The following is a 15,444-nucleotide window of genomic DNA, read 5'->3' as shown; positions in this document are numbered from 1 at the left end:
GAAATCCTGTATGGGTATGTCCTTCCCCTTTTCAGCCAACAGAGGGTGCGCGCGCAACCGCTGCAAGGCGGGGGACCCGATGCGCATGCCCGGTGGTCACGATTGCTTGCACAAGTGCCAGCACAGAGATTTGTGTGTGTTAACACACAAATTTCTGTGCTGTCAGAGGAGACATGTTTGTTCCTAGTAAGTAGGAACAGCGATATGTCTCCTCTCCTACTCAGTCCTATCCCCATACAGTCAGAACACACCAAGGGAACAAACATTTAACCCCTTGATCGTCCCCTAGTGTTAACCCCCTGCCAGTAACATTTACACAGTAATCAATGCATTTTTATAGCACTGATCGCTATGTAAATGCCAATGGTCTAAAAATGCATCAAAAGTATCTGATCTATCTGTTGCAATACCGATAAAAATTGCAGATTACCATTACTAATAAAAAAATAAAAATAAAATAAAAACGTCAAATCTTTCCCATAGTTTGTAGAGGCTATAACCAAATCAATTGCAAACCAATCAATAAATGCTTATAGCGATTTTCTTTTACCAAAAATATGTTGAATATATAATCGGCCTAAACTGATGAAATTCGTTTTTTTTTAAATAAAATTGGGATATTTATTATTCCAAAAAGTAAAAAAGTTTTTTTTTTCAAAATTGTCGCTCTTTTTTGGTTATAGCGCAAAAAATAAAAACCACAGGTGATCAAATACCACCAAAAAAAAGCGCTATTTGTGTGAAAAAAGGACGCAAATTACGTTTGGATACAGCATTGCATGACCATGCAATTGTCAGTTAAAGCGACGCAGTGCCAAATTGTAAAAAGTGGTCTGGTCAGGAAGGGGGTAAAATCTTCTGGGGCTGAAGTAGTTAGGGTATGATGGGACAATGCTGCACAGCTGAGGCTCCTGCCAATTCAGTTCACACTAGTGCAGGCCATTTGGCCCATGCTTGCTCGGGGTCATGCAGCCCATTCATTTGAATGGGCTGCTGTGCTGAGTGAAACACAGAAAATGAATGTCGAAATCACAGAGAAAAGTCATCACTCAAATGCTCATCTTGAAGTCTAGTTTGTTATCCAAAGGCTAAAATCCAGTCAAGACAGAGATGCCCTCTGTCATAGCTGGATTTTAGCCATTTTAATAATAAACTGCATTGCAAGCTTTTCCAACTCCAGTATGAAGGGGATTTTCACCCTCCAATAACCGATAAGCAGACATTTTTAGAGCAATGAAGATGCAACTCAAAGTAAAGTCAGAGCTTCATGCATTATATTTTACCTCATAATTCTGCGTTTATTATAATTGTCTAAACATGTTATCTGTCATCATAGCAATTGACATGGACATTCACTGTACTGTTCATTTAAGCACAAGAGACTCCATTTTGTCCTCCTTTGCTTTAGTGTTCTGTAACCTTCACCTAACACACAGAAACCTCTCCTACTAAACACTCTCTACTCCCCCCTCCCTTCTCACTGTTTTACTTTTGCAATTGTTCTATTCGCTAGCTTTTAATAATATATTTCTATTTGTTTAGCTCTTAATAACATATTTCTATTTGTTAGTTTTTAATAACATCTCACACCACCCCTTTCTTATCTATGTATAAAATAACATGTAATAATAAATTTTGACACTGAACGGACATTTTAAACACAGTGATTGAGTCCTGTGAATCTGTTCCTGCAGCTGCAGTATTAACTTTGTTTTAGAGTCCCAATCAGAAATCAGTCATAACAGTTTTGGCGAGTCAGAATACCAGGAGATTGGCAGAGTTTCCAGAAGGAACCGCGCTTTGATCTGGATCATCGGGAACGCAGACATCTAATTGCCGGCTAGGTAAGCTGTCCTTAAGCTTGCTATATTTCTGCCTTTCCTATGTATCCTATCTGTCGGTTCTCAAGGAAACCAGACCACTCTCGGACCTTTCTGGTTGGGTAACGTGTGTGTGTGAATGTGTTTGTGTCCCCCTTCACGGGCTGGACTGTGTGTGGATAGGGAGAATCCTCTGCAGTTCCCTGCGTTGACTCCTTGTGGGCGACCTGGGTCAGAGGCGCATGGTAGGGTCAGATAAAACTCAGAGAAGAGAAGAGACGAGGAGGGTCTCTTAATGAGTGTTTTGTCTATTGTCATAAACCCCTTCTATCCACGTAGATAAGTGGAGACTTTTCTTGTAAATCTGCAGATTTGCTGTACTATTTGTTTTAGAGGCAAGAGTGTATAGGCACAGATAGAGAAGACTGGCCAGTCATTATGGGCATTAATTTAAGTAAGAGAATGAAGGGAGAGAAGCCTTCAGAAAATGCCCAGCGCAAGATGAGCGCTAGAGAATATATGAACCGAAGGTACGGTTCCGCCTATACTGAGCCCCTAGATAAATGGGTAGAATGGACAAAAGGAACAGCTAAACCTTTAAAATCTGAAGGGACTTTTGATTTACAAGTATGGCAAACTTTTCTGCACGATTATGGCCCACTACTGTGCAGTGAAGGAACGTGGAGAATAGCTTGCACATGGGAGACAGAAGCTAAAGTAGCAAATCAAACTGGCTTGATGGAGATGTTTAATAAAAGTACTGCCCAAATTTACTACGTTTGGCCAGAAGACTCTGTAGAGGAGGACCCCCCACCTTATGTGGCTGCCAGTTTGGCTTTAAGGGGTCCACGCACAAAAGCAAAAGAATTAGATTACATGGAACATACAAAAGATGAGCTGGGCAATATAGTAGAGAGCAGAGGTTTAACAGCCCCATATCAACCTACAAAGAGGGATTTGGCTCGAATCTTAGAAACAGATGATTGGCATAAATCCAAAGGCACATATGCAAAACTAGATCTCTCTGAACTTAAGGCTTTGGCCAGACAAAGAGAGATAGAGTCTGAACTTCCGGAGCAAACCATAATTTCCAAATTGTGGCAGCAAGATGAAGAGAGAAAGAAGGGAGATGCCGCCCCTTCTGCCCCGGTCATAGATCAATCTGTTGCAGTTTATCCTGTCAGAACCCAATTAGTTTTTGAAGGTAATGCTGTTGACAGTAAGTCTCAAATTAAATGGCATGTACCTTTTAGTCCCCAAGATATGAGATCCATATTAGAGGGATTGGGAGACCCTAGAAAGAATCCAATTGGGTTTGCAAACAAACTTAGCGCTGCACAGGAAGCATATGAGGCTTCTGCTACTGACATTCATCAGCTTCTTATTAAAGCAGTGGGAAGCAACATGTCTGGTTATATACTTAAAGAATGTGGTGTAGACATCAAAAATCTAGGTAAGATGGTTAGTGGACGGGAGGTTTGTGAGAAATTGAAGGAAAAATTGCCCCAAATATATGGACAAACCAGACATGCTGAATTTATGAATGCCAAGCAAGGGAAAGAGGAGGCATCAGGGGCTTATTGGAGGAGGTTAAGTGATATGGCTGAGGAAGCAGGCATTAAAATAGAGGAAGAGAAGGCGGGAGAAACTGCAAGTCCATCTACACAACTGGTGAAACAAAGGTTTCTTGATGGTTTAATACCCCAGTTGAAAGAAAAGTTGTTCACAGCAAGGCCTGAGGCAGGCAATATGTCTATTCGAGACGTCCTGCCTATCCTGTTATCCATAGAAAACAGGATTAACCAAAAAGACAGCAAACCCAAGGTTATGTATGTGGGGAAGCAGAGAGGTAGAGGAAGAGGTAAAGGCAATGTCAGAAATCGTGGCAATCGGGGACCAATCATATGCTACAATTGTGATGGGGAAGGACACATAGCCAAATACTGCCATCTTCCTGACCGTAGACTGGAAAAGAGCTCAGAGGCACCTCATGCTGATCCCAGTTCTCTGCCAAAAGCAGTGGATCAGGCATAGGAAAATGGCATGCCAGTATCAATCATGTTAAATAGGGGAGACAATGGTCCCGAGGCCAGAGTAAAAGTATTTTTACGAGAACTCCCCTATCCTGGAGGAGAAACAGAATTAACCTGTTTAATAGATACTGGTGCAAGCCGAAGTGTTTTTAATATAGAGGACTTACCTCCAGGATTATTATCTACAAATGTTATCTCTGGTGTTGGCCTAACCGGGACCTCTACTGATTTGGTTGAGTCCAAGCCACTTAAACTCAGGCTAGGACAGCAAACAGAAATTGTCACTAAAGTGTTAGTTTCAGACACAGTTCCTACCAATCTTTTGGGAGCTGACATTTTGAATCAAATTTTAGCAAACATAGACTACACTCCTACAGGAGTCCAAGTGGTCAGTAGTCTGTCAGGAGAAGTTTTAAATACTGCGTGTGGAGTATTTTTAATTCAAGACTCCACTCCGCCATTTCCACCAGAATTGAAAGTGATTCCTGCTGAATTATGGGCCACCAGCAAATATGATGTAGGTCTGCTGGATTGCACCCCAGTCATGATAAAAATTAAACCAGGAGCCCATCTCCCACAGATTAAACAGTACCCACTGAGTATTGCTCAGATTGAGGGGATAAAGGATCAAATCACTCAGCTGAAAGCAGCAGGGGTTGTTGTACCAATTAAGTCCCAAGTCAATACACCCCTGTTCCCAATTGCAAAGAAGCCAGACAAGAAGGGTGGGCAGGTGACATACCGCATGGTGCATGATTTGAGAGCCATTAACAAAATAATTGAGGCAGATACCCCGATTGTGCCCAATCCCCACACTTTACTAAGTGGAATACCTGCCTCCAGCACCTGCTTTACAGTGATTGATCTTGCAAATGCTTTCTTTTCGGTGCCTCTGCACCCAGATTGCTGGCATATCTTTTCGTTTACCAATGACGCCCAAAAATTAGCATGGACAAGATTGCCCCAAGGCTGTGTGAGTAGCCCCTCTGAATATAATACTGCGTTAAAGCAGGTATTGGACCAATGGTCCCCCTCACACCCAAACACAGTCTTGCTTCAGTACATAGACGATTTGCTTATTTGTTCTGATACAAAAGACATTTGTAGCAGAGAAACCGTAAGCCTTCTCATGTTTCTCTATAACAGTAACAACAAAGTTAGCAAAGATAAGCTACAATACTGCCAAGAGAAAGTGATCTTCCTGGGTCACTGCATTTCACATGGAATCCGTCACCTAACCCCAGATAGAGTTAAAACTCTACAAAAATTTGAAAAGCCAAGAAATGTACGGCAACTACGTGCCTTCCTGGGGTTAGTGGGATATTGTAGGGACTGGATTCCAAATGCATCAGAACTTATGGCTCCTCTATATGAGGCTACCACTAGAAACCCTTTCGACCTCACATGGGAAAATGAATTGCAGATGAAGGAGCTTATTAAAATTTTGTCTGAAGCTCCCGCCATTGGACTTCCTGACTATAATAAGACTTTCTCGTTGTTCTGTCATGAAGTCAATGGATTTGCTGCAGGTGTACTCACCCAGCTACATGGAGACAAACAGAGGCCTGTGATGTATGTATCAGCCTCATTAGACCCTGTCATTAAAGGCTCCCCCAGTTGTATGCGAGCCATAGCAGCCTGCATTTTGCTGCTAGACAAAGTAACTGAGCTTGTACTAGATTCTGCTCTGATCCTGTATGTGCCACATGCAGTACAGGAAATCATGAATCAAGTAAATACCAGACATGTGTCTGCCAGTAGATTTGACAAGTACCAGTCTGCTCTTTTTGCTCCATCGAATTTAACAATCAAACGGTGTGTTACTTTAAATCCGGCTACTCTTCTTCCTATAATTGATGAGGAAGATGCAACAAATGGTACTGATGTAGAATCAGAGAGTTTTTCTCATGATTGTATGGCTCTGATGGAGGTAGAAAGGGCCTCTGTCACACCAGCAAAAGATGAGCCTTTATCAGATTGTGACACACACTTATTTGTAGATGGTTCCAGATTTTACACCGATGATGGTCAGCCACACACAGGTTTTGCTGTAACTACTACAGACACCATTTTACACCAGGAGGCATTGGCACCCCAGATGTCAGCACAGGAAGCGGAGTTGTGTGCTGTAGTCAAAGCATGTCATCTCCTAGAGAATCAAAGGGGAAACATTTACACTGACAGCAGATATGCGTTTGGAATCGCTCACGATTTTGGGCCTATTTGGAAAGCACGGAATTTCCTGACTAGTGCAGGGAAGCCAGTGAGACATGCAAAACTCATAGAGCGGCTATTTGAGGCCTTTCAGAAACCAGCAGAAGTTGCCATCTTGAAGGTAAAAGGGCATGCAAGGGGAAATGACATGACAGCCAGAGGAAACGCTTTAGCGGACCAAGCGGCAAAGGATGCTGCCCTTATGGCATTGGGAGTCACACCCACTGTAGGGGTCGCCCAGGTAGCGGGGACAGATTCCCCTCATCAAGAGCAGTGGGATGTAGAAACTCTAATTCAGTTGCAGAACCAGGCCCCTGATGAAGAGAAGGATAAGTGGAACAAATGTAATGCTACCCAAAATCAGCAGGGCCTGTGGAGCGCTGACAACAGGTGGTGTCTACCCAGGAGTTTGTACCCAGTTTTAGCACAACTGGCACATGGCGTCAGTCATCTTGCTAAGGGCGCGATGGTGGCACTTACTGACTGCTATTGGATAGCACCTGGATTTAGTGCATTTGCAGCCAGGTTTTGTGCTTCATGTCTCACTTGTGCTCTGTACAATGCAGGGAGGCCTGTCCATGTTCCCCAAAAGCATTCTCCTAGGCCAGATTTCCCTTTCCAAAGAATTCAAATAGACTACATTCAGATGCCCAGAATAGGCACCTATGAGTTCGCTTTAGTTTGTATTGACATGTTTTCAAGCTGGCCAGAGTGCTGGCCGGTAGCCAAAGCAAATGCAAAAACAACAGCAAAGAAAATTTTGAATGAAGTAGTTTGTAGATATGGAGTTCCTGAAACTATTGAGAGTGACAGAGGAACCCATTTTACTGGGGAAGTAATGAAAGAGGTAATGGGAGCCCTTCACATACAGCAAGCTTTCCATACACCTTATCATCCACAAAGTAGTGGCAAAGTTGAGAGACTTAATGGAATTTTGAAAAACAGATGTGCAAAAATTAAAGCAGATACAGGAAAAGGATGGGTGGAAGCTTTGCCATTAGCCCTATATTCTGTACGAACTACCCCTAAACAACCACATGGGCTGTCCCCCTATGAGATTTTATTTGGAGGGCCACCCAAAACAGGGCTATATTTTCCCCAACAGTTGCAGGCTTCTCACTCTAGTCTGTTAGAATATGTTCAGATTTTGCAAAGAACTTTGAATAAAATACATGAAGGTGTTTATAAATCTATCCCCGACCCAGATTCTGTTTCAGGTATTCACAGAATCCAACCAGGTGACTGGGTGGTGGTCAAGCGACACGTCAGAAAGCCGCTAGAACCAAAATTTGACGGACCACATTTGGTGCTTTTGACAACCGGTTCCGCAGTCAAGTTGGAAGGAAAGCCCTCCTGGATTCACGCCAGTCACTGCAAGAAAATCCTGAAGTGATGATATCCTTTGAAAAAATGATGATGTTGTTCTTTTTCTTTTTGTTGTTTGTGAGAACTGAGACATGGAAACATAACCCTTTCATACAAATGTTAAAATTGTATGCAACCCATAGCAACGCTAGTGACTGCTGGGTGTGTTCTCACTTACATCCCCAAACAGGAACAATACCCATGATAGCAATGCCTCTCAAATTCACTGATCTAAACAGGACCAGAATAAATGGCTCATACATCGTCTCCACAGCTAATGAGCACAGATCAGTAACTTTGATGGTTTCGAAACAGATAGACACTCCACAGATTTGTTTAAACATTACATGCCCGTTTAACACTAAATGTACACGGTTGGGCAATTCAGATTGCACCAGGGCAAAGATTACAGTTTATGGAGGAAACCATGGTCAATATTATTATATCCCAGATCCAGAACTAAATAGAACCCTTTATAGTACAAATTGTTCACAGTTCCCAATATGTGAAAATATCGGTTACCTGAGATTCCATGTTATTGCTTCCAGTTTCTTAGGCGCAGGCATACCGTCCATACGTAGAGGGTTATATTATATATGTGGAAATAAAGCTTACGCCTGGCTTCCTGCTAATGTTACAGGTACATGTTATATTGGGAAGTTAGCACCTGCTTTGGCTGTTCGCAAAGATACAGTGCGAGCAGATCAAAGTCCAGAATACCCTTTAGTGTTCAAAAGAGAGCTGTTCACTGAAGGCGACATGGCATGGTCATGGTTCCCTTCCTGGACAGGATGGGGAATTGAAGCAATGAAAAGAATAAATAATTACACTAGAATTGTAGATGAGATTATTAACCTTACTACCACTGATATAGGTTTATTAAGTGAAGAAATGGCTCAGATTAAAAAAGTAGTATTAGAGCACAGATTAACGCTGAATTTTCTCACTGCAGCTCAAGGTGGGATGTGTAAGTTATTTCGCACCGACTGTTGTATATACATTTCTGATAATGAGGACATTATAAAAGGACATCTTGCTAAGATAAGAGAACTACAGAATAAGGCCAGAGATATTGCTAAAGATGGATGGAACCCCTTTAAGGCTTTAGGAGGTTTTGGTGACTTTTTATATGGTATAGCAACATGGTTACAGAAACTAGGCGCTTACATTGCAATGTTCCTATTTCTCATATTTGTCATTTACTTCCTCATCAGGCTGTGCCTCCGTGTGACTACCCGCTGTACTGACAAATGGTCCACCAGCCCTGATGAACCCATTATTGTGAGAAAGTTAGGAGAGAGCTGAACAGGACGCCGTCTCTCTGCGCCAATGTAACAGGAGTTACCAGCAATCGGCTGAATGTAACGCGGAGAAGAATGGTGTCAAATAAACAAAAGGAGGGAAATGACATGGACATTCACTGTACTGTTCATTTAAGCACAAGAGACTCCATTTTGTCCTCCTTTGCTTTAGTGTTCTGTAACCTTCACCTAACACACAGAAACCTCTCCTACTAAACACTCTCTACTCCCCCCTCCCTTCTCACTGTTTTACTTTTGCAATTGTTCTATTCGCTAGCTTTTAATAATATATTTCTATTTGTTTAGCTCTTAATAACATATTTCTATTTGTTAGTTTTTAATAACATCTCACACCACCCCTTTCTTATCTATGTATAAAATAACATGTAATAATAAATTTTGACACTGAACGGACATTTTAAACACAGTGATTGAGTCCTGTGAATCTGTTCCTGCAGCTGCAGTATTAACTTTGTTTTAGAGTCCCAATCAGAAATCAGTCATAACATGAATGCTTTAAACCAGAAAACAAAACATGCTGTAAAGTACAAAACTAAAATTTTGAGACATGTTGAGATGAGCATAGACATCTAAACTTATCTCTTGGCATACTCACTTTTTTTTTTTTCTTTTTTTAAACTCCAATGAGCTGTGGCCTTGGTCATTCTCAACCCTCAGCTCACGTAAACAAAAGTGGGTTGCGGGGCAGGAGTGAATGGGCTGCAGCAAATGGAGTGCAAGCTCAGAATTCATCTGGAAATGATTTAGGAGGCCTAAACGTATCTCTACTAACAAGGTTAAAGATAGTAAGCCTTTAAACAGAAAAGAGGCTTGAAGAGCAGCAACAGACAGCATATTACTGCGACTGGGCTGACAGGTGATTGAGGACAGCTGCAGCCATAAACTCTGTATAAAGCAATGACAGGCTGACAGCTGCGGCTGTATCCACCATAGAGCAGTTACCTGCAGTATCTTAAACATTTCATTGCAGAGGTGTATGATATACATTTAGACACAAAGTGACAAATTACCGTATATACTCGAGTATAAGCCGAGATTTTCAGCCTCTTTTTTGAGGCTGAAAGTGCCCCCCTCGGCTTATACTCGAGTCATCGCTGTCTGCCTGCTCGATCAGCGTGTCGAGCAGACAGACAGCGGACATTCTACCCTTCAAACGCCGCGCCTCCGCCTTCGCCTGTGATAGGCGGAACGCTGAATTTCCCAGCAGCCTGTGTTCCGCCTATCACGGACATCGTCTCATCCTCGTACTACGGACGAGGATGAGACGATGTCCGTGATAGGCGGAACACAGGCTGCTGGGAAATTCAGTGTTCCGCCTATCACAGGCGAAGGCGGAGGCGCGGCTTTTGAATTTTAGAATGGCCGCCGAGGCGCCGACGAAGAGCGGCGATCCTGGCAAGGCACGGGACGGAGGCAAGGCAAGGCACGGCACGGCACGGGACGGGACGGAGGCAAGGCACGACACGGGACGGAGGCAAGGAGGCAAGGCACGGCACGGGACGGAGGCAAGGAGGCAAGGCACGGCACGGGACGGAGGCAAGGCACGGGACGGAGGCTCGGGACACAGGTAGGCTGGACACACACACACACACACACACACACACACACACACACACACACACACACACACAGGGATGGATGGATGGAGACACACACACACAGGGATGGATGGATACACACACACACAGGGATGGATGGATGGATGGAGACACACACACACAGGGATGGATGGATGGATGGAGACACACACACACAGGGATGGATGGATGGAGACACACACACACAGGGATGGATGGATACACACACACACAGGGATGGATGGATGGATGGAGACACACACACACAGGGATGGATGGATGGAGACACACACACACAGGGATGGATGGATGGATGGAGACACACACACAGGGATGGATGGATGGACACACACACACACACAGGGACGGATGGATGGATGGACACACACACACACAGGGATGGATGGATGGATGGACACACACACACACAGGGATGGATGGACGGACACACAGGGATGGACGGACACACAGGGATGGACGGACACACAGGGATGGACGGACACACACACAGGGATGGACAGGCATGTCTCACCCTCGGCTTATACACGAGTCAATAAGTTTGCCAGTTTTTTTGGGGGTAAATTGGGGGTCTCGGCTTATATTCGGGTCGGCCTATACTCGAGTATATACGGTAACATGCACAAGCTCATGTAGATGAGCAGATGTTGATGAAAAAGGAAAATTTTGTTTAAAAAAAAAAAAGTCCACAATATTATTTTTAGTACAGGTAGGTACAAACTTTTGTTTTGTATCAGCCGTTTGAGCTGTGTGTTATGTGTCTCAAGCAAGCAAAATTTGAAGTCAGTACTAAACAACAAACAATAGTTCAAAAAAATCTCTCACTTACTGGAGCTCCTGGGAAATGTTCTGAAAGTTCATATGGTTCTTCAGGAATCCACTGTCCGCGTTCCAAAGACCAGAGAATCTGAAAGAAGATAGAACAGTTCAGAACCTTGATATCTCAAGTGTAAACATCACCTTGTTTGTATAAGTAAAAAACATTGGAAATAGTGAGTAAAGAAGAATTCTCAGAAAAAGGTTACTGTATAGAAAACTATTTTTTTTTTTTTACGTTTATGAGTAGGGAAAGGTTATAACCTCTAGTAAGTCTGTCACTGCTGACAAGATTCACCATGTCTATTTGCCCAGGTTAGTGGTGTAGGCAAGACTAGGACTGCTTTCACACTGAGCTTTACAGGCGCTATAGCGCTAAAAATAGCGCCTGTAAAGAGCCTCTCCTGTCTCTCCCGTGTGAAAGTCAGAGTGCTTTCACACTGTAGTGGTGCGCTGGCAGGATGGTAAAAAAAAAAAAAAAAAGTTTTTGCAGCGCTGTAGGAGCGGTGTATACATGGCTCCTAAAGTGCCCCTGCCCATTAAAAAAATCAATGGGGCAGCGGCACTTTGCTGGATGTTCGGCGCCGCTGCCCCATTGATTTTTAATGGGCAGGGGCACTTTCAGAGCCGTGTATACACAGCTCCTACAGCTTTGCGGTGGCTTTAACCTTTTTTCGGCCACTAGCGGGGGTTAAAAGAGCACCGCCAGTGGCCAAATAGCACTGCTAAAACTACAGTAAAGACTGTACCGCCAACGTCTCGATGTCTACCAACATTTGGCCCCAGTGTACTAGGCTTTAGTGTCAGTTATGGTCAGACCCCTTTCACACTGGGGCATTTTTCAGGCGCTTTTGGGCTAAAAATAGCATATATAAAGCCCCTGAAAAACACCTCCCATTGCAGTCTCAGTGTGAAAGTCTGAGAGCTTTCACAGTGAGGTGATGCGCTGGCAGAACGTTGAAAAAAGTCCTGCTTGCTCTTAGGCCTGCATCTTAGGAGCGCTTCTGCACAATGATATAAATGGGCAATGCTGCTGAAGTGCCTGCAAAGCGCTTCTGCAGTGGTGCTACACGGGGCATTTAACCTCTTCATCGGCCGCTAGTGGGGGTTAAAAGTGCCCGCTAGTGGCCGAATAGCGCCGCTAAAATGACAGTAATGCGCCACTAAAACTGTCAACGCCCACTCCAGTGAGAAAGCCGCCTTAGTGACAGTGGCAATGTTAGTCATTGTATGTTAGGTAAAAAAAAAAGGTTTAATTAGTATATTAAGTGGGAGACGAGTTCGTGTCACGGTGTTTAGGTAGGACAAACAAAGAAAGAAAAAAAAAAACATGTTATTGTTTCTTTGCTACACTACACGCACAATAAACAAATAACACATACCATATGTGGTATTGCCTTGATCGTCAGTAAGAGAATTTATTTTGCAGGTTTTTTTTTTGGTGGTGGTACATGATAATGCCACAAAATATACAGCTAAAGATTAAAAAATATTATTTACTTACAATCTTGGGCCATTTTTCCTTTCATATGTTAAAGTGAGACTTTCTGTTGTATACAGTAAGAGATCCCCTGTTTTGCCTGACATTTAACGACATTATTCTTTTGTAGGTTCTCACTCTTAGTAACTTTAATGGAAATAACTTTGCAATCTGCTCATTATTCTCTGCCACCGGGAGGGCTGAGTTTAACCACTAGTGTGCCTGCTGACATCCTTTCAGGATCCATATATATTTGGATTAAAAAGTAAAAAACAAAAAAGTATATAAAAAGTAAAGTTAACAGCCAGATAAAAAACTATAAGCAGGTGGCATCTATCCTAACAGAGTGTAGTCATTATTATCATTATACAGAATTTATATAGCGCCAACAGTTCACGCAGTGCTTTACAACATAGGAGCAGACAGTACAATTACAACACAGTAGAAATCAGAGGGCCCTGTCTGTAATGGTCCTGCACACTGGGCTCCCGATTAGCTGTGTGTGTAGCAGCCATTTTGTTTAGGTCACAGTGTGCAGGTGCCATCTTGTCATAAGATAACATAGCTGCAGTGACCTCCCCCTTCACCTTCAGCTCATACAATCCATAACCTCTTATCAATTTCCTAATTACCCATCTCAGGGTTTGTAAAAGTTTCTGACTTAGCGCTTTAGTGACTACAAAGTTAACAGACATCCCTCCGAGGTAAAGTAGGCATCTTAAATCTGTCATTTATATTTTGTAGTGAATTACACACTGGGCAATAATCTGCTGGTCAGCGAATTGTAAATTGTAGGTTATACAAAGGAAAGGGAATGAGAAGAGGAGGGACTGGAGGGCAACCAACCCCCGGGACTTTTTTGACGGCACTAAATATGCTTAAACCATATATAAAATCATTGAAATTTTTATTTCGTGTACAAAAAACATTTTTCGAACAAAATAGACAGTTACATCCATTTAACATACAAAATACAAGGTACATATATAAAGAAGTTGGTATGTGAGCTTATATGACTCCATCCATTACCACATTCATATACGATTTAGACTGCATTGTTTCTTTCCTACATGTTTCGCTCTTCAGAGCTTCCTCAGGACAATTGCAGCATACAGCAAACAAAAAAACTTAAATTATACAAGAAGATTTGTTTTAATACAAATACACAGTATTTCTGTACACACAGTAAGCCCAAAACAAGGGCATGAGACATGTCCACCTAAATGGTTTAACATATCGGATTCAATCAGTCTAGTGGTGGATTCGCTCCAGTCCGACAAATCGGCCCTAACAGCAGCGAAACCATCACCAAAAGAACATTTTTTCAAACACAGGGACATAATTGACATATCAATGATGGATAAACAAATTAATTGTTAGAAAGGGAGCAACTAAACCATTTCCATGAATGGCATCCCCAGATTAAGTACATAGGTAATATATTTCTCCTTTAAGGAGATTGCAAACAGGGTTATAAAAAATCAGAATTAAAAAAGAAAAAATGAAATATAAATGAGCAACTGGACTATGAAATATGCATAATACTCAACAAAATAACATCTTACCCCATGTATCTGGTAAGTTGCCTTTATTGTTTGTTGTTGTTATCATATGTTACGTATATCAATTAACACTGAAATGAGGACAAATAGTCTTTTCCTCCTTTATTCATCAAGCCAGCGGACCGCGATAAGAGCCCCTTTTAGGGATCCCTCATTCCTATCCCCAAAAGGATCTGGAGAGGCACGAGCAACACTTATATAGTATATCTCAGCCATTGGAATATATTTATCAAATGGCACAGTCCATATTCTAGACATACCTGATAGTAACAAAGCAGTAAAGAAATAGAACCAGTTCAAACTGCCCGGTGTCCACGTGTACCATATATTGTCAGATAGAGATTGGATAAAGTATGTTGCTAAACATGAGAAATTTCTCTGTGCTGATCTCTGAAACAGAAGAATAAACGAAAAAACCAAGTCTTCATCAATTTTCTATAGCCATCTCAAAAGTAAAAAATGCATGGTCCTAAAATTAGGACTTCAGGAATATCCAATTAGTCCAGTAAGGACATGTTTGTCCTACCTGTTAGGTAAAGCACCGTGGTCTACTCGGGGAAATTTCAAAGTTTCATCCGTCCGTTTGGCGGCTCCACGTGTCAGCTCCTAATGCTGACTTGGATAACACTGGCCGGGAGCCGCGTATTTAACTCGTGCCTCCAGCCCGGCGGCGTCTGACGTCACCGCCGGGCTGCGGGCACACCTATTGGGAGGATCCCCTTCACGCGCATGTAGATGTCCAATGCGCATGTGCGAAGGACGTATTTCACGTCCATACAGCGCGTCGGCCATTTGGGATTCTGGCCGGAATCAGAGATTTTGCCAGTAGTGACCCATCAAAGCCTGTACTATGACCAAGATCTGCCATTTGGTCAGAGACAGGTAACCTTGATGGTTAAGGGCTGTATGCCCTGGTTTTGAATTCGGATGGGTCATAATTCAAGTACATAGGGACAAAGGTACCCCGACACGAATGTCGATCGCCATATGTCTCTGGTTTCAAAAGATGGGAAAAGAAACTGGTTTACTTGCAGCAAACCGGCAAAACCAAAGAAGGGGAATATCCCATATTAGAAACGGGGCGGGCTAACCAAACCCTCAACTGGTTGAAGAGGGTTGTAGGTCAAACCCGCCCCAGGGTGCCCGTACAGACCAAAGGGGGCAAAAGATATTTAGAGGGTCCCTTTTAAAGCATAGAGCCCCTACCACAGTCCGCTGGTTTTTGAATACCCCATTG

General features: G+C 42.8%; 1 protein-coding gene across 2 annotated transcripts in view; it reads right to left on the bottom strand.

The window, feature by feature from the left end:
* Positions 1–15,444, bottom strand: part of MCPH1 (microcephalin 1) — a 527,088-nt gene that overhangs the window by 235,354 nt on the left and 276,290 nt on the right. For both annotated transcript variants that reach the window (XM_077487779.1, XM_077487778.1), the window contains exon 12: positions 11,179–11,256. In XM_077487779.1, coding sequence (XP_077343905.1) covers positions 11,179–11,256 — 78 coding nt within the window. The remainder of the gene's footprint in view (positions 1–11,178; positions 11,257–15,444) is intronic.

Source organism: Lithobates pipiens, unplaced genomic scaffold (genome assembly GCF_037356315.1).
Source record: "Lithobates pipiens isolate NorthernLeopardFrog02 unplaced genomic scaffold, aLitPip1_a1.2 Scaffold_18, whole genome shotgun sequence".
NCBI lineage: Eukaryota > Metazoa > Chordata > Amphibia > Anura > Ranidae > Lithobates > Lithobates pipiens.
This window is presented reverse-complemented; position numbering and strand designations above follow the sequence as displayed.